At 37.5% G+C, this 23,875-nt stretch overlaps 1 protein-coding gene across 1 annotated transcript; it reads right to left on the minus strand.

Moving 5' to 3' along the window:
• Positions 1 to 9,965: 9,965 nt before the first annotated feature.
• grpr (gastrin-releasing peptide receptor) lies at positions 9,966 to 17,709 on the minus strand. Its single transcript, XM_061034998.1, has 4 exons — positions 17,355 to 17,709; positions 13,076 to 13,427; positions 11,931 to 12,044; positions 9,966 to 11,477 (listed from the first exon to the last, which is right to left on the minus strand). The coding sequence occupies exons 1-4, from the start codon at positions 17,660 to 17,662 to the stop codon at positions 11,193 to 11,195; spliced, it is 1,059 nt and encodes a 352-aa protein (XP_060890981.1). The 5' UTR covers positions 17,663 to 17,709; the 3' UTR covers positions 9,966 to 11,192.
• Between the last annotated feature and the right edge of the window lie 6,166 nt (positions 17,710 to 23,875).

Consider the following 23,875-nt stretch of genomic DNA (forward strand, 5'->3'; position numbering starts at 1 on the left):
CATCCTTAACAAATAATATTACAACATAGAAATAAGAATTACACAAAATAATTAATCATTAAATTACAATTATTTAGATTAAATTAAAATGATATTAAACACATAATTCATAAAGTAAACAAGCAAAGTGCATGTTAAAAAATAGGAGTACAGACTGAGATTTTCATCTTTAATTTGACCTTCAAAGATGTGAAGTGACAAATCTATTACCAACATGTGGCAAGCAACTTTTATTTTTACATTGGGTGTTATTCCTTTAAAACAAATGATTCTCTATCACTTACGTTTAGTGTTGTTCTTCCCTTAATAAGTTTGCATTGCTTCAAATATCGAGTACAGAACCTGTACTAGAACCTTTTTTACCTCTGAGCCCCCTCTGATTGTGTCGAAAAAAAGAAAGAAAGCAAAGCTCCGCTAGGATCCACAATGGGGGGAAAAGGTGATAGGCCTACATAGCTGTCAAAAATCATCAACGTCAGTTGTAATTGTTTTCATTAATAAAATATCTACAGAATATGCAGACACACAATTGTTCTTACCAGAGGTTATTTACACAAACAACCCAGTTAGTGTGTTATCATGATTTTAGTTGATTTGTGCACATCGAAATTTGACATCCTCAGAACAGACCGAGATCTTTGGGCCCAGACCTCCTCAGGGTTGGGAACCGAGGATCTAGTATTTTTTCTTCTCACTTTAACAGAGTAGTGTGACAAATCTGTTTCATTCTGCAAATGTTCAACCGAGGGTAAACCCCCTGAAAAATCCCTCTTTCCCAGTTAAGCTTTTTTATTCAGAAAATGTTTATGGAATAAAAGATTTAGGCTTAATATGGAGATAGCCCATCTATCAGGCTAATGATAATGAGCTTGCATAGATTTTACAAAAATAAACCCCACCTATGTTCATATTTTTATTCATGTAATGTCATTTCTGTGACAGTCATGTCAACCGTTCAAATGAAGTGCTCTCTCCTTCGAGTGATCGCCTGCCTGAGGTTCAATCTTGTTTTACCTCAGTTTTAATTTCCCTGCATTTTCACTGTCTCTGTCAATGGTTTCTATTGATCAGGTTCCACTTTCAATTGTCCCTAATTTTGGTGACCAAAAGTTAAAGCACTACACTCCTCAAAATTTCCAAACATTGTCTTTTTTTTAAATTTTTTAACAACTTTTTATTTATTTTGACAGCCTTGACAGGTGTATATCATCCAATAAATTAATTTGGTAGTAATTCATACATCCATTTCATTGTCATAATAACAATGAAAATAAAATAAAAAAGAGTATGATAACACAACCCTGCAAACCTGGAGTTTTCATAGTTTTTCAGTCAGGACTTCTGTAATTTGCATCCAAAACTTTTGAACAGGTGAACACTCCCACATAATATGTAGGAATGTCCCTATTTGATTTAACTCACATAAGGAGCAGTGGGGGGAACTATCAATATGCATTCTGTAACGCCGTATAGGTGTTAAATCGGTTTGATAAATGAAATACAAGTTTGTTAATTTATAATTTAGATTTTGTGATGAATGCGATGTATTTCTCCAAACATTTGCCCAGTTTATAGATGACTCAGAGCAGTCTTTGTTCCATTTTGATACAATTGCTAAAGGAGTTTGTATTTTTTCCAATAAGGTATTATAAATCAGGGAGACATGTCCTTTGGGTAGAAGTAAAAGTTTCTTAATGAGTATCATGACTGGATGAACAACAGGTGGCTGGTCAACCGGAATATTAACAGCGCGTATGGCAGAACGCAGTCGTAAAAACAAAAAGAAAGTATTGGTTGACAATTTACACATTTCTTTTAAATCCTGAAAGCTTCTTAATCCAGACGTACCCATGATGTCACCCAGACAATGTATTCCTGACTCAGACCACTGATTTGAAAAAAAATGTGACCCTCCAGACCTCAGAGAGCTGTTATAGAATAATGGTGTGCTGGCATGCCATTTAATTTTCCATTTATATAACTTTTCAATTTTTCTCAGATTTTCAATTGCATAACTTATTATTTCACCATAGGTACTTTTGCATTTACTAATTGAGAGCTGAGTAAACAAAATGTCTCTCAACACAGCTGGATCTACCAGGTCCCTCTCAATTTTAATCCATGTGGAAATGTAAACCAATTTATAATGGGACGAAGGGAGAGTGCCTGAAAATACAATTTAAAGTTAGGGACTGAAAGTCCTCCTAACTCCTTCTTTCTTTGTAAATTAGCAAGTTTTATTTTAGGACATCTTCCTTTCCATAAAAATCTTGTGATGATGCTGTGTATTTTATCCCAATACTTTGGAGGAGGTGATAGGGGTAAGATGTAACTACAGAAATTTAACCTAGGAAGTACATTCATTTTAATTGAGATTCTGCCTGAGCGAAAAATAGATAAGTTATGCCATCTCTCCATATCATTTTTAAGCATGTTCTGAGTGCTGGCATAATTCTTATAAACAGTTTTTTTTAAGGCATGGAAATATGTTTATTCCTAAGTATTTAAACTGAGAGACCACTGGTATATTGAAATGTGCACATTCGTCTCTACTAGTTTGATTTATAGGTAGAAGCGCAGACTTGGTCTAGTTTATTTTAAAACTAGAGACAAAACTATACTGTTCGAAGATACTAAGTGTATGTGGAAGTGAATTATTTATATCAGAGAAAAATAAGAGGATGTCATCAGCAAAGAGTGATATATGATGCTTGGTAGATTTAAGTATTATTGGTGTGATGTTTTGTGATATCCTAATAGACTGTGCCAGTGGCTCAAGTGACAAAATAAACAACATTGAAGAGACTGGATCACCTTGACGACTGCTTCGACTTATTTTGAAGGGAGAAGAACAAATATTGCCAGTGACTACACTTGCAGAGGGGTTTGCATATATTGTTTTAACCATGTTGATAAAATTAAAGCCAAAACCCATATGCTTTAGTACACACCATAAAAAGGGCCATTCAAGGCGGTCAAAAGCTTTTTCTGCATCGACTGACAGTATGGCTGAAGATAAAAGATGATCAGAATACTCTAGAATATGTAATAGACGCCGTATGTTGTCAGCCGATAGACGCTTTTTGACGAATCCACTTTGGTCAGGATGTATCAATTAAGGCAAGTATTTCTCAGGACTAGTTGAGAGCACCTTAGAAAATAGATTCACATCTGCATTTAATAAAGACAGAGGGCAGTAGCTGGCACAGTTATTGGGATCCTTGTCTTGCCAAGAGTAGTGTTACTAGGGCTGTATTGATATCTCTTCTAAAAGATCCTTTCTGGATCAAAGTATTAAACATTTGGGGACCTAGGATACTCCAGAATTTCAAGTATACCTCAGGATAAATGCCATCAATTCCTGGTGATCTAGCCTTATTCATTTTGGCTAAAGATTGTTTAGTTCATCCAGAGACAACAAAGAATCTAACACACAGGATTCCTCTGAAGAAAGAGAAGTCAGCTTAAGTGTCTTGAGATAATTATCTCTAGCCAATGGTGAAGAGTTGTTATCTGATGTATACAGCTGCCTGTAGTAGTCACAAAATCTTTGATTAATCAACTTAGGGTCATTTGATTTGATCCCATTCTCTAATGTTATTGCTGCTATATTTGTAAATTGATTTTCTGTTTTTAATTTATTAGCCAACAGGCGACTGGACGATTGCCATAAAAAAGATGATTAACTCTAGTTCTATGTATGATAAATTCAGCTCTTTGTGTTAGTAAAGAATTTAACTCTAGCTTTACCTCTGTTAAAGTTTTTGCAGTTTCTTCAGAGTAATTCATTTGCTGATTATGCTCTTGAATGGAGAGAGATGTTTCTAAATCATGTATCTTCTTTAACTGCTCCTTATTCAATTTTGAAACAAATGAAATTGCATTATTTTCAATAAAACCCTTGACTGCATCCCAGAGGAACCGAGCATCATTAACTGATTGTCTATTGGCCTTTAAAAATTCTAATAGTTCCAATTCAAATTGTTCACAGAAATCTTGATTTTGTAACAAAGTTAAATTAAATCGCCACCTAGTGGCTCTTTGGGGTAACGAAGAGATTAATAAATTACATTTATATGCATGATGGTCTGTCAGACTCATGTGCTTTATCTCTATGTTTTGAACCCAAGATACAAGGGATGCTGATATGAATACGAAGTCTAAACTTGAAAATGTTTTATGCCTATTTCAGTAAAAAGTAAATTCTTTAGATGTGGGATTGTGTACCCTCCACACATCAATAAGATTAAAATCTGAAAGTAAATGTTTTAATATCTTCATAGCAGGAAGATTGGAATGTGTTTTACTTGATTTATCCAGTTTTGGGTCCAGTATAGTGTTCATATCAGATCCAATTATCTGTTCAAATTCAGATAAACTAGCCAGAACTTTATTCAGCCGCTCAGAAAAAAAGGTTGTCATAATTATTTGGTGCATATATGTTAGAAAAGGTCACTTTCCGCCCTTGACATATACATTTAACAAAGGCAACTCTACCCTCTTCATCTCCTCCTTCACCAATAATGGAGATCGGGAGTGTGTTATACGTGTTAACGTTATTACCCCTTTTGTTTTATTTAAAGCAGACACCCTGTAGCGATCATTCTCTAACTTATTGACATCCTCCCTTAAGAGATGAGTTTCCTGAAGCTTAGATATATCCACTTGATTTCTTGTTAACAAATCTAAGAAGGCTCTTTTATTGGGACTATTAAGGCCATGTACAAGAAAAAATATTCAAACTAGCCATAAGATTTCTTTCCACTTTGCACTTATGTAATTAAAAATAATTTTACTCAAGATAACAGAAAATAAAAGTAGAAAGAAGGACCTAAACAAACATATTTCATCCAAATTTACTGTTGCACAACATATAATACAACTGATCAGACCCAATATCCATGCCCACCCCTCCACCCCTCTTAATACTAACCCACTTTCTCTCAACCCCACCTTCCCTCCCTCCCATGTCCCACCCTCCTCCAGTCCTCCACACCCTACTCTAACACAGCAGGGTTGTAGCATGGTGGGTAATCCCTCCTGACATATCTACATCCTCCATAAATATTAGACTTATTCAAAAATGTATTAGGAAATACATTTTAAGTTTAGTATTTAAATGTAAAGCAAATAATAGTCACTATACTGTGACCTAGTGGAGGGAAAGAAGCTGTATGTATCTGTAACACTCAGGATACAAAATTTACTTTAAATCAAATGTGTATTTATAAATAATATATTATCAAAAAAAACAAGATATAACAAATTAAGGTGTACTGGGCTAATGTAGGTTAGACTCTTGGAGCTGGTGGAGAATTAATTAAACACACGACACAGAATGTTGATAACCGGTTTTGTATTTCAAAGTTACATTTTTAACAAATAACAAAAAACACTTTAACTTAATCAAGGAAAATACTACAATTTAAATACAAGAAAATAGGCCTTCAATTAACAGATTCTTAACGGCACCTTTTACCCTCCATACAACATATGCTAAATATTCCCAATTCTATTCGTATAAATCAATGCACAAAACACATTACACGTACTGCAGTTATTTGTCATGTGTGTGCAGATGTCCAACGAATTCAAATGTTTATTTAGGTAGGGGAAATCCTACCACACCCTTTAACCAGACAGCCAGGCTTGAGGCCTTTTGAGGGAATCTTGAGTCTTTTGAAGTTACTCCTTTAGCTCGCCATCTTCTTTGCTCTGGCAATATGGCCTGACCTGTTTAGGCAAACGGGTAACAAAATTACACGTCTGCTCAATTGGGGAGCAGCAATTTAATCAATGGTCTATTGTGGATGTCTCACCAGTGTTCAGTCCTGAAACATTCCTCAGCACAGCAGCTCCTCAAGGGCTTGAAGTCTCAGTTAAGTCCAGCTTTGTGTCCAGGGTTGAAAAGCACAGTGTTTTTCTTTCAGAAGTTCTCCTTGACTGTTTTAGGAATGACTGTGTCCTGCTGCCTTCTGACTGACTCCTTGATTGGTTTCTTGATTAGTGCACCTGGTGAAAGGGGGTAGATGCCTGTTGGCTGCAGGCTGCATCCAATTGGCTCAGGGGATTTGAATGACAGTTGTTTTTGTCCAATTTCAGCAGTGTTACATATCTCAGAACAATAAACCAAAATGGTAAATAATAAAAACTTTCAGTCATGGCTTATTCAGTTGCTTCATCCATCTTTTGATCTTCCTCCCTCCTCTGCCTGCCACAATGCAAACTTCATTAACCTCTATTATCTTTTTAGTCTCTGTAATGTGTGTCTTTTCTCGTTACAACAAGATCTTTATCTCGTTATAACGAGATCTATTGTCGGTATAACGAGATAAAGATCTAGTTATTACGAGATAAAGATCTTGTTGTAACGAGATAAAGATCTAGTTATTACGAGATAAAGATCTTGTTGTAACGAGATAAAGATCTTGTTGTAACGAGATAAAGATCTAGTTATTACGAGATAAAGATCTAGTTATAACAAGAAGCCAGGCAAAAAAAAAAAATTCCCCACATGAATGCAATGCCGTTCTGCAGTCCCAGCACCCGAACATTACATTTACGAGAGTGATTCTCGAGCTGATCCAGCTTCAGACGCAAGACTGCGTTCTCTTTCTGAAGCGCCTTATGGTCATTTTCCAGTGTAGAGAGTCTTTTGTCAGATTCGTTTGAGAGAGATCCTACGGTCACTTCATATTTATCCACTCTTGCCTTTAAAGTTGTAAGCAGCTCATTGACAGGTTGCAACTTTGTTTTCAAACGCTTCGCCAACATTGTCATTAAGCAGACTGAACGCAGCGGTTAACGGTCTGGAACATTTACCACGAGCAAGTGTACAGAAAGATGAGGTTGTTTACCTTGTGCTAATTTGATCCACTTCAGACTCTTTCTTTCCTGTATGTTGTTTTCTAATTGTGTTTTTATTGTAGAAACATCCTTTTAATCGTGCAATTAGAGGACTCTTCCCCCTGAACACGTCCCACCCAGGCCTACCTGAATGTCCTGAGGTGTTGTAGACATTTTCAGAAATTGTCATGTGTTAAAGGGGCTAATGTGTCAGTCCTGTGAAAGACTAAAGAACCCTGTACAGACTAGAGTGTTGACAGCTCTCACCGAGTGTCAGATGAATTGTCCTCCCGCACCCCTTTACTGATTTATGATTCACATGTCAGTGTTTTATTTAAAAACCTAAATTCAGTTGTTTCCATTGATTTATAATATTAATGCAGTGACCATATTCCATTTACGTCAGTCTAAGTATTTGACTTTAAAAGGCTGAAGTCATACTGTTGTGTGTGAACTGTATGAAAACTGAAAAGACAATGGAAAATAAAGAGGGACATCAGCTATAAGGTGAATGACCTATCTCCTTTTATATTACAGCAAACCCCAGCATTCAGCCATTTCTCAACTCAAGTTTTTAACTGCATAAATATTTGATGCAGTGAACCAGTCTTAGCTTTCAGCAAAATTGCAGTCACTTGGCAAATCACAATGAAAACATCACAGTTATGAAACAGCTCTGAATTAACTCGACTGCAACACAACACTACATAATACAGAGTGACAGACATCAAGAACACACACAGACACACACACACACACACACACACACACACACACACACACACACACACACACACACACACACACACACACACACACAGTGTGTTGGGCTGTGTGTTTTCATGGTGTACCACTTTGTGTCACTCTGTATTATGTGTCTTGTGTTGTCTCAATGATTCAGTGCTGTTTTATAACTGTGATGTTTTCATTGTGATCTGCCAAGATCACAATTGTGTGACAAGATGCAATGGACATAATTTATTTCATAAATGTCGACCCACAGCTAGGACACATCTGTCAAAGCCTGTAGAAACGTTGATGATAATATCACGAGGAATGTCACTGTTTACAATATACTATGTTGTTAATTCTAACTGATGGCTGAATTTATTTGAGCAACTTTAGGGGATTCATTATTTAGCATCATATATTATTTTATCTGGAAACCCAGGAAGCCGTAGGCTATGACTTTATTTCAAAAGTCATTGGTACTTCGGTATAAAATGTAATGTATGTGAAAATGGCCAATTGGGAGTAAAAGTAATCTATCAATCTAATGGTCCTTAATGTCACTACATGCCTTTTTGAATTGAATAATTTTAAAGAAATACCTGTACATGGACAGTTCAGAAAAAAAAGTCTTAGGTTTAAAAATACGGTATTTCATTTACAATTATGTGACGCAACTTTCTGTACTATCTTCTTCTTAAACTACTTTCTTAGCATCATTTACGTGCCGAGATGAGCTGTCCAAGGCTGTGTTCACTTTCCAAACAAGCTAATTCTTCTGGGACCTTTTGAAGGAACTATGAAATAATGGTTCAGGAAGCAGAAGAATCTCATATGAACTCAAGGGATGAGGGTGTAATCAATCATCCTACAAGATTTAGGTTTATACTAAATTCCTTTAAATATCCAAACCTTCTCTTTCGACAAAGCTCTGCTGGAGATTTCTAGCTTTGGTGGACGTTTATATTTTCTACAAGAATCCTGTACAACTTTAATAAAAGGCTCCTAACAAAGATGTGATCATATTCATTTATTAATCTTTTTTTATTTGTATCATTCCTGTTAAGAAGATGCTTGAGACCTTACAGGACAGAAACATGGCAAAGTGAATACAGGACAATAAAACAAACCATATCCACACTGAATTGTACACCCACCCTTCTGCATGATCCTCTCCCACTGTGAAACACAAAATGAGTGTATGGTATGGTGTTACATTGGCTGTACATCCAGCTTGTGCAAGAGCACAATAATCGTGTCAAGTGAGCACAGGGTAGCAGAAACTAGATGGGTTACAATCAGTCACCAGAACTCAGTCTTTAAACATACGTCATAGTCCAAAACGTACTTGAGGTTTCACCATGCAACATTATGTAGAAAATGATACAGTGCACATATGCCTTTTATATCGATTTCATGTTGTTCTTTTTCTATTGGAAACAGAAATCAATTATGTTCAAAACATCTAGCACCTAGAGTCTGTAAAATGTCCTTGAGGAATACAATGAACAATAAAACAGCATATAACTGCACATTCATTTAATCATTTACAAATAAGCTGTTTGTTAAATAAATGCATTTACATTCACAGTTCATTTTATACAGCACAGCTCAATGGACATTCTGTAATCAGAGCCTACAAGTAAAACGTTTCACTTCAAATTCACAGCCAGCACAGCGTATGACATTTGAAAAAATATTTACTGTATACACACAAAAAAAAAAAACAGGTTGGCGGTGGAATCTTAAAAAATCCCTATTCAGAAGATTCTCCACAAATAAACAGAAACGACATATCAGAGCACACACACTGAACTTGAAGCCTTTGGCAACATCATAGCAAAATCACATTATGTTATTCATTATAAAAGAGCAAGAGCAAGACTCCTTGAGTCTTGAAGCGCCATCATCTTGAGTTTTAAATAGTTTATTTTTCAGTTTTTATGTAAAGCCTAACTCTGGTCTCCACTTTGATAATATATATTTTCATTTCTCTAGATACTGTACATCGTCCCCTATTGGGGATTGTTATAGTTCACTGAAGCCCCCCAAAAAACACATGACTTTATCTCTAAACTATGACAAATTCCACATATCCAGTGTAGGATTTGAACTCTCAGGAAGGTACCGTACAGATGTTTATCCATGGATTTCACTTTGTGCTTGAAATCATTTAAACTTCTGTTTGAGGTTGGTTCCAAATCAATCATCTATTAGGGTTCTTATGAAAACCTAATAAAACCTTTTTCGACTTAAAGTTGTAGATAAGTAGGGGCGCTTCGAGTCACAAGTGGGATTTTCTTGATGCTATGTGTACAAGGTGCCACCTCTGCATATTCTAGTCATTCAACTTGTAATCTAAGCTATTTGAAGGGGGGTTGGTGGATTTTTTTCCTTGTAGTTTCCAACAAACAAGTCAGTGCTATTTTGCTTTTATTTGATAGGACGCTTGAGAGAGACAGGAAATATGGGGGTAGAGAGTGGGGGATGACATGCACCAACAGTGATAGGACCAGGAATTGAACCTGCAACAAGTGCAACCAGGACTGTAGCCTCTGTACAAAGGGGCACCTGCTCTGCCAACGGAGCTAACCCAGCACACTGCCTTGATGTGTTTTTACTGTGATATGAAACGGAGATTGTGGATGCTTGATTTGTTGTCACCTACTTGGTACAAAGGATATACAATTGTGTTATTTTGCATCATGAAAAGCTCAACCCTGTTTCCTACAAATGTAATTTATATACCATGAATTGGTGGTAGAAAGTAATTAACGTTTTTATCAACATGATTAGGATACAGTGTTGATTAACTTAAGTCAACTTCAACCTTTACGTGGCGCAGTGGTTAGTGCGTGCGTCCCACGTATGGATTCTGTAGTCCTTAACGCGGGCGGCCCAGGTTCAAATCCAACCTGTGGCTCCTTTCCTGCATGTCAATCCCCACTCTCTCTCCCTGATTTCCATCTCTGTCCACTGTCCTATCTCTCCACTAAAGGCACAAAAGCCCAAAAATAAATCTTTAAAACTTCAACCTTTACAGATAGAGAAGGGAAAGTTTGTTTTCTTTCATAATATGAGCCTCAGCTTTAATGTGTGCATGGTGCTGATTAGAATGTTTTCATGGTCACAAACTGAACTACACTGATCAACAGTTAAACCTGTTGGACTGCAGCGTGGTGGCATTGTGAACAGAAGATAAGATTTAATAAGGTAGAAATGCAGAGATGCAATGGAAAGAGTTCCTTGTTTTTTTCATCAGTATTTTCTAATAGCAACTAAAGCATGGTAGAGAATTATTCTGGTTTAACAAAGAAAAAAAGTACAGGTATGTACATCCACTTCTTATATAAAGTCTGTGGGTTGGAGCCAAGAGTTACTCCTTCGTTAAGTGAACAGATTGTAACTCAGTTACCAGCAGCAGCTTATAATCGACCAGATCAGTAGTTGGTTTTGTCAAGAATAGCCTCTGCTGATTTGTCAGAAGTCTTTATTTTGACCTTTGCCTTACCCGGTACTTAATATATTAGGAATGGAACTCAAAAAGAAAAGTGGAAACCATGCATGCTGTTTTATTCCACTCTCACACACAAACAAATGCAGAAGCAGACCTTCTCTTACACATAATCCTCCTCATATTCTTCCTGTTTGCCATTCACCGCACTCAGACTTACCATGGAGTGATTTGTGCTGCGAATAGAGGTCACGCGGGTGTTATAATGAGTCGGACTCTGTGTGCTGCGCTCATAGATGTTACAACAGCAACAACACAGCTGCTGGTTGAACTGCTTCTGGAAGCTTTTGCTCAGCAGGTAAAGGGCAAAGGGGTTGAGGCAGGAGTTGGTGAAGGCCAGGATACGAGCAATCACGCTGCACAAAAAGTGAACCAGGGAAGTGTCAACCTGAAAGAAAAAAATTAAGGTGGAAAGAAATAGAGGCGTGCATATATTAGATGTGAAAAACAAGAGAGCATCATTGATAAGAATGCACTCAGCACAGACACAGATTGAGGTTTTTTTTTGCTGAAATTCCCCTCCTGTTGCTTTAGCTTTATCTGAAAGCATTCCATTACATGCACAAACCCAGATGTTTGCAACATGTTCCAGTGAGCAATTACAGACTCCTTTTTCCTAAAACGTTCCCATTTATTTGATCAGACACCGCAGACCAACATTGAATTAAGCATGACCTCCTCCTATTATCTACCCAACCTCCAGAGTTTGATGAGTAATCTATTTGTCGAGGAAAATGTTACTCTTTTTTTCCACACTTACAGCCTCCTGTTGGACTAACAGACAAATCAATGAACAAAGCTTATACTTTAGAGGGACTATAAAGTGTTGTTGGTTGTTTACCTGGGAGTAGTGGTAGGAGCGGTATAAGTAGATGACGTGACTGGGAAGCCAGCAAATTGCAAAGAGACCAACAAACACCAGAACTGTCTTCGCCAAGCGCTTTCTTGATTCAACCTGTTGGTTGTGGAAAGAAAAAAATTTCAAGATTTAGTCGTCTACCATTGATGCCAGAGGTAGCAGGTCTTTTCCTTTTGGAGCATTTATCATAGGGGTATTTGATTCAATATTGTGATTCAAAGCCTCTAGAATTTCAGCTTTTAATATTAATATCAATCAATAAACTATAATATATACTCAGGCCTTGAAATCACAAAACATGAGAATCCTTCTGTCATAGACAATAAAAAAGAAAGATAAAATACAATTTATAGTTATAGCCTAGAGTGCACTTAAATAGTTACGTTATTAATATGGGGAAAAATAAAGGCAGGTCCAATTTTGATTGAAAGCTCCCTGGCTCTACAAATTAATAAAACAACAGATAATTTAAACAGTCTCAGCCTGTGTCTCTGAGATGTGTGATTCAGAATCAGAAGAGCAAGCAGACAGAGTTTCATCTGAATAGTATTAATTTCAATTGGTCAAATAATGGTGAGTTACTGCTTTGCTGTCCATAGGATTCCTGAATAGCATATACATGCAATGTAAACTATTAATAACTCCATTTGTTCTCCATGAATGTAATGTTATACTACAGGCCTACAAGCTGCAATTACAGTTCATCAGCGACCTGCACAGAACTCCCAGAGCTGAAAGTAGATTGGCAGTAATCTTAGAATAGCTGCTGTGTGACCACTCATATTGGTTTAAGAAACTAATGGCATGGTTGTAAAAAGCTGAACTGCCCTCAATTCAAACCCCAATTCATGAAATTTACAAAATCTGCATTATTTTGAAGTTAACATTAGAAATTATTTCCAACACTTTTCGATTATTTTATGTGCATAAGTCCAAAACAGTATAGTTTGAAGGTTTTTGTTGATATGTTTTTAGTGACTTTAAGTTGTCCCCCACATTGCCTTATCAAAGGCCAACCATGAATATATATACAAGAGATTTTATTGTCATTGACGGGCATGGGTTGTGGTTACTTAAAATCTCATAAGTCTCATTATGGCCTTGTTAAGTAGAGTCTGAACCCTGACCTGTCGCCTTGCATGCACGTTTCCCTCCACAGGCAGGTTTGTGGCACTCCTCATCAGGCTTTGGGCGATGAAGGTGTAGTATACTGATATGACCAGCAGGGGAATGACATAGAAAATTAGGAACGAGGCCATAGAGTGGATCTTAGGGTGCAGATCTCCAAGATGGGGATAAGGGGCGCAGGTGATGAAGCTCTCATTAGTGGACGTGAGGTTGAAGGTATGGAGGTCAGAGAAAACAGCCTCGGGGATAGCGAGGATCAGGGCGAAGAGCCAGATGAGCGCTGCCCGCAGGACAATGCTGGTAGTGGTTCTCGATGTTTGGATGTCCAAGGGCTTCACGATGGCTCTGTACCTGTTAGTCAGTCAGTTAGTTAGTTAGACAGACAGACAGACAGACAGACAGACAGACACAAAGTTAAGTGATTTATGTCTAAAATAAGAACCTTTTCATATCATAACCCAATAAATGTTGGTCTTTTTTAAATTAAAAAAATACTCAACTTTAACATCAGGGTTCGCTGTGTTTATATTACATTTTAATTTGAAAATGTAAAGGGTGTTATGAATAGTAAGACCTTTGAACGGGTTTAACCTGGGTGGTGAAAGGAACTACCAGGTTTCACATAAAGAGGTCAACTGCTTTGTTTTTGTTGTTGTTTTTTTAATCTTTATTTGATCTTGTTTCACTGTAGCTACAGTCTCTCAGTTCTTGCACATGTCTGTGTTCAAGGCAGAACTTTTTTATTCTAGACAAACATCTGAAATAACCTTTTTGAAAAGGGCAATCAATTCATGAAAAGGCTATTGGATGCTCTGCTGAAGTGGAATTATTACCTTGAAAAACATAAAACGTAACATTGTGTGCTCAGTAGTCAGGGAAAGGCAGGTATCCTGAAACTTACACAATACACAATAAAAATAGTTTCTATGTCTAAACATCGTCTCTTAGCATTGTTTGTGCAAAAAGACAATGAGTATTATGCATAATAAGAATACACGCTCAGTTACCAGCAGCAGCAATTTTCCACTAATATTATATTATTTCTGCAACCTTTAGTGAGGAATGATTTATTACATTAAAAAGCCATTATTGTTACATTCACAAACAATTCAGTTTTTGTTAGCTGCCTTTAACCCACTGCACAGCTTCCATCCCTTTCAAAACCTGGTTGTCTTTAATGACCACTGATGATAAGAGTTGGCCAGAATTCAACTCACTAAATTAGTTTATATGCGTTTGCATAATGTAGTTTCCTGTATACAGCCAACAAGAAAACTTCTTTTAAAAGATTTTTTGTGCACGCAATTTTTCAACACAATAGGAAGAAAGAAAATTAAAGACAACGCTGAGACTGTGTTAAAGGGCCTGATTTAAATTTGAAGTCTTCTGCAATCTTAAAATGTACACTCACTGGATGAGCTACCTTTGTGTCTTGTGAAAATACTCAACTATAGAATATATTAAATTATTATTTAATATTATTTATTATTATATATTATTAAATTATGTTTGCTATCACAAAATACACCAGTGAATGATCTGTGGTTTTGACTTGTAACGTGAAGACCCCCAGGGTTCAATTCTTGGTCCACTATTGTTTAGCCTTAAGAATGCTCTGGCTCAGATCACACATTGCTTATCACAATAATTAAGAAGACTCTCAGATTCACATACATCGCTCACCAAATAACTTCCATTGGATTCACTCAAACCATGCATAAAGCAAATAAATAGGATACAAATACATTTCAATTATACAAATGTTTTTACAGACACAGCTTACACAACCACTTTAAGGCATTAACTGTATTTGCTCTTTATCATATCATACAAATAGCAGGAACCAGAGATCTCACATCCAGAAAGAAATTCAATCATGCCTTTATTTCTAGCACTGTGGACAACTGTTATTGTCATTTTCTAAATAGTAAACAGAGTACAGAAAGCATATTTAGTGCCCTAGTGCTTTTTTTGTGTCTCGCTCAGGGACAGTATGACATGTGATGTGACTGCATGAGGGTATTGAAGCACCAAGCTTCCAGTCAGTGGTGTTTAGTCCCTCTGAGCCACAGGAACCATTTTGTCATATCTGCCAAAAAACACCAGGAAACAACTTTGGTCTATCTAGAACAGTGCTGACAGATACCACAAGTAAGAAAAACTCTTTGAATTGCTAGTGTTTGAAAATAAATAAATAAAGCTGTCTTTGATGGACCCTGACATCAAATTTCCACTACAATATGTTTCATCTTTTCATCAACAATTATTCAGCTGCGTTACAACAAAGGACGGCAAACCAAGACATCATCAGTTTTTCTCTGAGGCATGGCAGTGGCACAAGTTTTAATTAATTCTTAACTGACTGCTTCTTCCTCCGTGATCCTTCTCATAGGAAGCCAACTTAAGAAGCACAATAAAGACTAGTATTAATCAAGCAGAGAAGGTTTGGAGCACGTGTGCTGCTGACAGATATAGGACTTTGAGGTGTTTGTTGGCACATTAACACTCACCTCTCCAGCAGCTTTCTCACCTCTAATGCATCAACTCTCTCCCACATGTTGGTCACCTTTAGGCTTCCAGTTATAATTATTGATTGCCAATGTACACTGAGAAGCTTTCCAACCAAATAAAAGTTCAACCTCCGAGCCCTGTAGCTCACCCCTTCTATCCGTCATTTCACAACGTGAAGCAGGTGTACCTTGGCAACTTGTGCTGCATTGCAACCTGTAAGGATTGGATTGTACACTATCTGGAAATCTGCAACCTTAATTTATCATCAACCCAAGACCTGACAAATGATCATTTAAATATATGTGATTTGTGCTTTGAATCTTCAGTTTCAGCATGACTATATATAATTTTCTCACCCAACAAAAAAATCCCATGGTCCCCCACAGTCGTTTTCAAATAAAGCAAGGTTACATTACAGCGGTATCAGAAATAGTTTGCCTTGCGGCTCCAACAACATGTAAAAAACATAAAACATGAGAGATTGCCAGTCCTTCATGCAGAAACCTAAATCTTTGAATTAAAATGTAGCTTTATTTAGCCGGGGCACAAACTGACAATATCAAACGAACACTTAGACTGTTTTTATATGCTGAGTGGGACTCTTCATGACAAGTAAACTGCTGTAAGCTACTATAAATAAACATATAAACTAATGCCAGTAGCTGGGAGACAGCTAACAAAGAATGAAAACAATGGCCTTTCTAAGTTGAGCAGCATCCTAAAGAGAATCTTCCACACCCTGTTATAGACATGCTGGTGAAGAGGACGAGCTTCTTCAACAAAGACCTATACCCCCAAGGTGATTGACTGGGTGTCCCAGAAGATCTTTTATTCCAGTGGCCATCAAACTGTTGACTTCACTGATTTCACATCAGTGGAGAAAGGGAGGGGGTGAGGCGGGGGGGCAGAGGTCTAACCGTTACTGGACTAACACTGACAATATCTGCAACACTGTGCGTATCAATTGTAAGACTTACAACCTTACAATTACATGTGACATCATTAACTAGTTTGTGTATCAAAGACCTGATTCAGGCAATAATCACAGTCTAAGAATAGTTTGGAGGTGCAAATTAACAGTAGAAATGTTTTATTCAGAGTTAAAGTGAAGGGACATCCTCTAAAAACATAGAGCTTAATTTAAAAGCAGCCTGCTGTTAAAATATACATGCTCATAAAAAAAGGACCAGCCACATTTGTGGGACTGTGTATGGGTGATTGAGGTAGCCTAATCTTTTATTCTCTCTCAGGTTTTACACATCTTTTAAGTACACACAGACATTAAAGACCCACAGCGACACTTTTTCGGTTTTCCACACTAATTGCCACGCAATCAAATAAAACATTTATGCATTTTATTCAGATTGTGACAGGGATTTTTCTTTTCTTTGCTGCATAGGCAAAAGTCCACTCAATGTGGTGATTCAGAATTTAAAATCTTTATTTTTTCTAGAAATTAATTAGTTTCTGACGCAACAGATTACCTTTATGGTTTTGCCTGCTTCAACACCGAAGCAGAAGCTCACTGCTCAGTCGTGCGTAATGCAACCCTGATCAATACATGTGTGTGTTAAATGTGTGCTTTCCATAATGATAAAACTGAAGGTTTTAACAAAAATCATGGCCTGTAACCATCTTTATGGTGACAAAAAATGGAAATATGAATAATCTGTCAGCGATATTAATCATTACCTTGATGAAGTTGTATTAAATTAAACTATTTATAGGTTACATTGGATGGATATAACAATAAAATCAGAATCCTACCTGTCAGCAGAGAGGGCCGTAAGAGTGAACACAGACACCCCAACAGAAGTGAGTTGAATGAAGGGGATGACTTTACAGCCCACTCTCCCGAACAGCCACTCTTCTGACAGGTAGCGGCTGGCGTCCACCGGAGCGCAGGTCACCAGCAGTAAAACGTCCCCCAAAGCCAGACTTGACATGAACAGATTTGGCACATTGCGGATGGATTTGGCGGAACAAAACGTCTTGATGAGCGTGATGTTGCCTATAAGTCCAAACACGATGATTACACCGTAAACTGAAGCGATGGCCACGCCGGTGAACCACATCGTCCGTGCCGAGCTTTGGAGAGCAGTGACGCAGCGCGACGCGTTTCACACAGATGCTCCATCTCTCCCACAGTTAGGCTCAACACTACTCAACCCCCCCCCCCATTCAAAACATAGTCTACGAACACACATGTGTAAAATGACATTTAGTGGCAATTGTGTGCCAAACTTTAGGGCTCGTCCACCTCAGTGAGAGGGGGTCTGCAATGAAACCTCTCTCGCTCAATAAAGAACAATGGTGTTGAATTATAGACAGAGAATAAGCAAATAACAATAAGTAAGACAATCTGGAGAGTCCTTCTTACAATTAAAGGTTGAAAATGTGGCACTATTTTGTTAAAATATATTATTAGTCTTTTTTCGGTCTTTTATTGATTGCATATGATGCCTTTTATTGTTTTTCTTTTACTTAGTGCTTTTAAAGCCTTGCAGTGGCCTCAACAGCCTTAATAGGGGTTAAACGAATGGATTTGGACAGAATGATATTGGACTGTGAAACAATTAGGCCTACACTGAAATGGTCAGTGTCTGCAAACTGCATCTTTGTTTTTTCAGTGATAACCCTAACCCCTGATTACAATGGACAGGGGGGCAATCAAAACCTAAAGAATCAGTTACTGTTGGACATAAACACATGGGATAATTGCTATGCTTTTCTGAAACATGATTTAAGTACAATCATTTTACTGTACTGTTCACAGTAGTTTAGATCTAGAGATGGTTGGAGTGGAAGAGGGGGATTTGACATATTTTGCTCTATTTTTTTAACCAAACAAATCATTTTGAAATGGGTGCACATGCTGAGTCAAAGCAAAAATGGAGTAAACACTATCATTAATGCGTGGTCAGCCTCGCCTCTCTTTCATTTACCTTTTTATTTAACCCTATCACATTGATATATTTGTATTTTTATTCTCAGTATTTGCATGCTTTTTTGGAGAACCTAGAACACCCTTTGACCTTTTACAGTTTGTGCTTTTACCTGAATATGTATGATTATAAGCTGCCATTAGAAATTACTCTTATAAAAATAGATATGTTTCATTTGAAAAGAACTGAAATGTTATTGACTGCCTTCTGCAAATTTGATTTGTGTTGAGATTAAGTGTCTTCATGTTAAACCAAGGTCTGTAAGACTACTGAGCTGCAATGCTTTTAGCTAAATTGCTAAATCAATTTGCTCACATAATGACAAGGCTGACATTCTGATGTTTAGCAGATTTCATGTTTACCAGGTCTACATGAAACCTGAATTCCAGTGAGCTAACATTTAGCTTATTAGCATTGCATAAACAGTAAGGCTGATGGAAGTCTAACTCATTTTCCAAGTACTTGATATGGCGTCACTAGGCTGTTTTATTCGGGGCTAAAGCCCCGGATATTATTTAATTAGCCCCGAATATAATTTTTTTGAAAAAAAAATCTAAAATATTATCAACTTTCCGACGGTCCTTGAACGCCCCTCGTTTACCGCACGACAACAGAGCAACAAAATCTCCGAGAATTTCCGAGTGTCTCTGAACGCACCGCTGTCAAATTTACCGCCACAGCCTAGGTCACAGCGTAGATGGTCAGAGCAGAGAAATGGCAGGTAGTTAGTTATTTGTTGGATGTCCCGTGTGCTTTACACTAGAAAGAAACATGGGGATTCCAGGGGCATCTCAAAATAAAGTAGCCTAGTCCTTCTAGATAGTCCTTCTGGCAAGAGAATAAAGGGTTTAAAAACATAACCAGACTGTTTACCACCTCAAGTGAATTAACCTATCCTATCCCCAGTCAGATCCATAAGTAATGTAAGGTCTGTCTCACTTGTATTCATTTTACTCTGAAATAACTTGAATGGAACTTTAGATGTCTGGGGATAAGCAGCACAGCAGTCAGGTAGTTATTTAAAGCTATAATAAACTGCGTATTTTGTTTATTTAGGTAAAGCATTCTGAAAATTTTTGCATGCACAATAAAGCATACTAGGCGCGCGCATTTGCCATTTCCCTCTGGGCTAAGCCCCAGATGTTTCAGAAACCTAGAAACGCCCTTGCTTGATAAGCAGATTTATTGCACTGGCTACGAACTATTAAAGTAACAGACAATTTGACCAGTAGATGGTGCTAATGGTCAGTTGAGGGATCACCAATACTCACAGTAGACCCCTTCTACACGTTTCTTTTGCTGTGAGAATATAATAAAGACTGAATAAAAGCCTTGATGAACTTTACCCTTTTCTCTTAAAGCCTACTTAGCTGGAAATGTTATATGGGCTGGTTTAAATTGACAGAAAAACATATTTCTATGATGGTAAAAAGTTGTTGCTGGAGACCTATTGGCTGTAGCCCACTGTAAAAGTGATACTCAGACTCCAGGCCGTAAGTGAGGTGTTGTGTTTGTATATGGCATGTTTTGTCCCTGATTATTTTCTATTATTTCAGTGATCATTTCCTGTTTATTTTTGTTTCACTTCCCTCTCTTTATCTCTAACCCATGTCTGTTCTTTTGTGGTTTCCGCGCCGCCAATGTGATTGTGCCCCACCCTAATTTTTCTCACCTGAGTGCCTGATAAGTCTCGCCTTCCTAGTTTTGTCTTCCCTTAGCTGTCCCAGTGTCCATTCTTTTTCATACCGTTTCCAAGCTACCAGCCCTCCATTTGTGTACCCAGGTGTTGGTTAGACATTGTCTTATTTTTATCACTAGTCCTGCCTGTTTTCACTCATGAGTTTTTTCTGCCCTTTTGTAATATTGACTGAGCTCTAGCTCTGTGTTGACAGTCTGCATCCAATTTCTTTTTCCTGTTTACTATAAGCAAAATATATATTCCCAAAAGCCAGACAAATGGCCTTGCCAGTTCTGTTTCTAGTGCATTTTTTTATATATTAGTATCTGCGCATTGTGGCAAGTTAGCTTTAAGAAGCCGATACTAAAGACAACAATCCCAGCAGGTAAAAGGGACACATGTGACAGTAGCAATGTTGATTAATTGTCAGCCTTGGTCTCAATGCTAATGCCTCCCCTCTAATCCAACCACTAGATGTCTAGATAAATCACTTAACTTCGAATTGTTTGTACACAAGTGAAGTTCGGGGAATAGTCATCAGGGGTGTACCTTCAAGATTCATGAGGAAATGTAAAAGTCATTTGGTAATCCATCCAGAAGTTATTCAGTTAGGACCAAGAGGGTTGGGAACTGCTGTTGGCTGTATTTATACATTTGTCTCTGAAGTGACACTCAGAGTTTTAGGCCTATACATATTTTCATCATACTGCTATAAATCATACTGTTGTGTTCCAGGTTGCACGTAATATAGTTAATCTGACAAACCTTTATAATAATAATTTGACCATTTACTCAAAAAGACTATAATATGATACACTAAGTGAATATATGGATGGACAGCATGTGATATGTCAAGTAAAAAAAAGATAAATATGACTTATTAGCTACAATAAGACAACAGTTAACATTAGCATCCAACCACTTCTTAGCGTAAACCCTAGTTAAGCACATAGATATTATAAAACAAGGATGTAGTTTCAGTGGCGTCACCCATTGATTTCTGAGTGGTGTTCAGGTGTTATGAAGGTCAACAATGGCAGTCTTCATTTTGGAAATGCTATCTCCACTTAACTTTTGATAAACATTCGACTGTTTGCGTTCACAAATCAGCTCCTCCGGGAAATATATACGTACATACTGTATATAAGTCACTCAGGCTTCATCCATTAATATTTACAGTCTATGATTTTAATATGGGACCTAATAGGGAGTCCTCGGCTTGTGTATCTTCGAAGAATGTATGCCTTTCCTTAACTATAGTGTAAGTCTTTCAAACAGTCACGTTAGCAAGGAAGTAGTTAATGTTAACATTATAGTTCATGTCTCACTATAACAAACAAGTTATCAATTGTTTAACTTGTCTTATGGCTCCTGTCCCTTCAGTCTTCCACCATTTATCATCTTTTTCAAGCTAGAAAATGGTACTGATTTTTCAGATTCACTCGGTTAATAACTGGTCTGTTTATAAAACAGCAGTAGGGTATTATAAAACCTTGCCACACTAAGCATGACGGCAAAGAAAAATGTGCCCCTTGTGATCAATACAGCCTCACAGCAGAAAATAACAATTGGAAACTAACCATTTATATCTTACTCGTGTTAAAACTGCATGCTGACACAACATTTTCTTCCATGTTGTCCAAAAGTGGTTCAGATGAACTCATGAGAGAGTCAGTCAAGTACGTGTCCTGTAAGGGCAATGCGATGTGGTGTTTTCATTGAGTGATTGAGCCAATGTACCTGGCTTTCTGGCAGCTCAGTGTCTTTTATTACTATACACAAGGACTCCTGCAGAAAGTGATAACTCAATGGACCCTCAGCCGCCTCAGAGTAATGGAAATTCACAGGTAGCAGGGATGAGAAATGGCTTATAGGTTTTCAGCAAGGCACTCAAGAAAGCAAATTGATCCATGAAGAACTCTTAGGTGATGCAATGACATGTTTCTTCACAGGCATCACAAATACAAACACTGAAGTAGCGTCTGGTAATTCAGCAGGGTGTAATATGCCACAGAGAAAGAACACCTTCAATCCCTGTTTATCTCTGGTTTGTCAAGAGCTGCAAGGCAAATTGCATGATATAGAAAATGAAAGAGCTCCTGGGGTCCAGCTTCAAGAAGTGGAGAAAAGACAGGACTGCATTCAGACTCATTACATGCTCATAGTTATAGACCTGTAAATGGATAGATTTTGTTCTCAGTGTGTTTGGCTTTGTGCAGAAAACGAAAAACGAATTATCATTAACAAAAGGAAAGGTTACAAAATGATCTTCCGTTGCAGTTGGCTTCCTGTGATGTGGGACATTATGCCACTAATTGCCACAGTGAAGCTTGTGTGGACTTGCACATATACAGCAGTCCATGCACAAATGCCGATTTGAGCGAGTAATTACAGAAATACAAGCCGCAGCCTTGGCTGTTCTAAGTGTTGGTTCATCTTCTATCATACACATTGGTCAGTGGGTTCCACACTTTTTCTGCCCCTTTGGCAGATGAGAATATTTCCAATATTTCTGAATTAACAATTCAGTGTGCGTGGCAACAAACTTAAAAAAATAAAATAAATAACAAGCCACTTTTAAAGAGGACGCAAGTAAAAGATACTGTAACCTGAAACTTCCATATTTGTAAATTGTAGGGTATTTATTTTCAGGCAGTGACAAAGGCTGTGCGTTGTTTTTGTAAAGCCTTTTTTCCCTCACAAAGGGAATATAGCTTCACTTTCACATAAATACTGGATTCATAAACAAAGTAAGCTTATTTAGGAGTTGCACTTATGCAATATGATTCGACTTTGTGTGTCCTTAAATGTTAGCAAACCTCTGCACTCTGCAAAAAGAAGAACCACTTCTATTTATCATGTCACATGACTGAGGGGAAGCTTTTCTGCAAGCAAGCAATAATCTGATAATATCTGCGTTTTACAGAGACTTGTGACAGCATTGTGATAGCAACTCTCCCAAAGCACACATAAATACGCATTTTATACTTCAGTAATCTTGCTGAGGCATTATTGTTGTGTTAGGGCTAACTGCCTGCTCTTTGAATCAGCCAGTGGTATTTTTTATGTAGGCTTAGGCTACTGACCAGTCGTGCCATACTTTGATTACTGTAGCTTAATGTGTTGTCAAAAAAATCAAATATACATTAAATATGTTACAGCGGGGTGAAGTTTAACCTTATTTCGAGGAACCTTAATGCGCTTAATACAAGGTAACGAAACCTACACTGTTTCTCTTTGAGGTTGTGTATATTCGAGTGTCTATATTGCCAAGTGTCAAACCAGTCTGACAGGAAAGCGCTGCTCTTTTTCCAACAGCACACATCAGTTTTTAGCTGCACCGCCCACACACTGAGACTGGTTTTGGCAATCCTTAACACCCCTCGACTGTCTCCCTTTTCTCTTGCAACATATAACCTGGTTGTTTAACAAAAAATACAACATTTATCTTTATTTGACGTTGTGTTGGTGTCATAAATTAAAGATAGAAGTCGTGCTATAAGTGTCTCTGAATGATGTCTTTAGTTAGATTTGAAAATAGTCCACCAAACTTCACTGAGACCGTTGTTGTCTTAACAGCCCTGTCTCATTCCGGAGTATCCCTGAAAAGTCAGGTAAATGGGATCATAGGTACAAGCCAAAACACGCCAGATGGGCGGATTAAG

Source organism: Labrus mixtus, chromosome 1 (assembly GCF_963584025.1).
Source record: "Labrus mixtus chromosome 1, fLabMix1.1, whole genome shotgun sequence".
Lineage (NCBI taxonomy): Eukaryota > Metazoa > Chordata > Actinopteri > Labriformes > Labridae > Labrus > Labrus mixtus.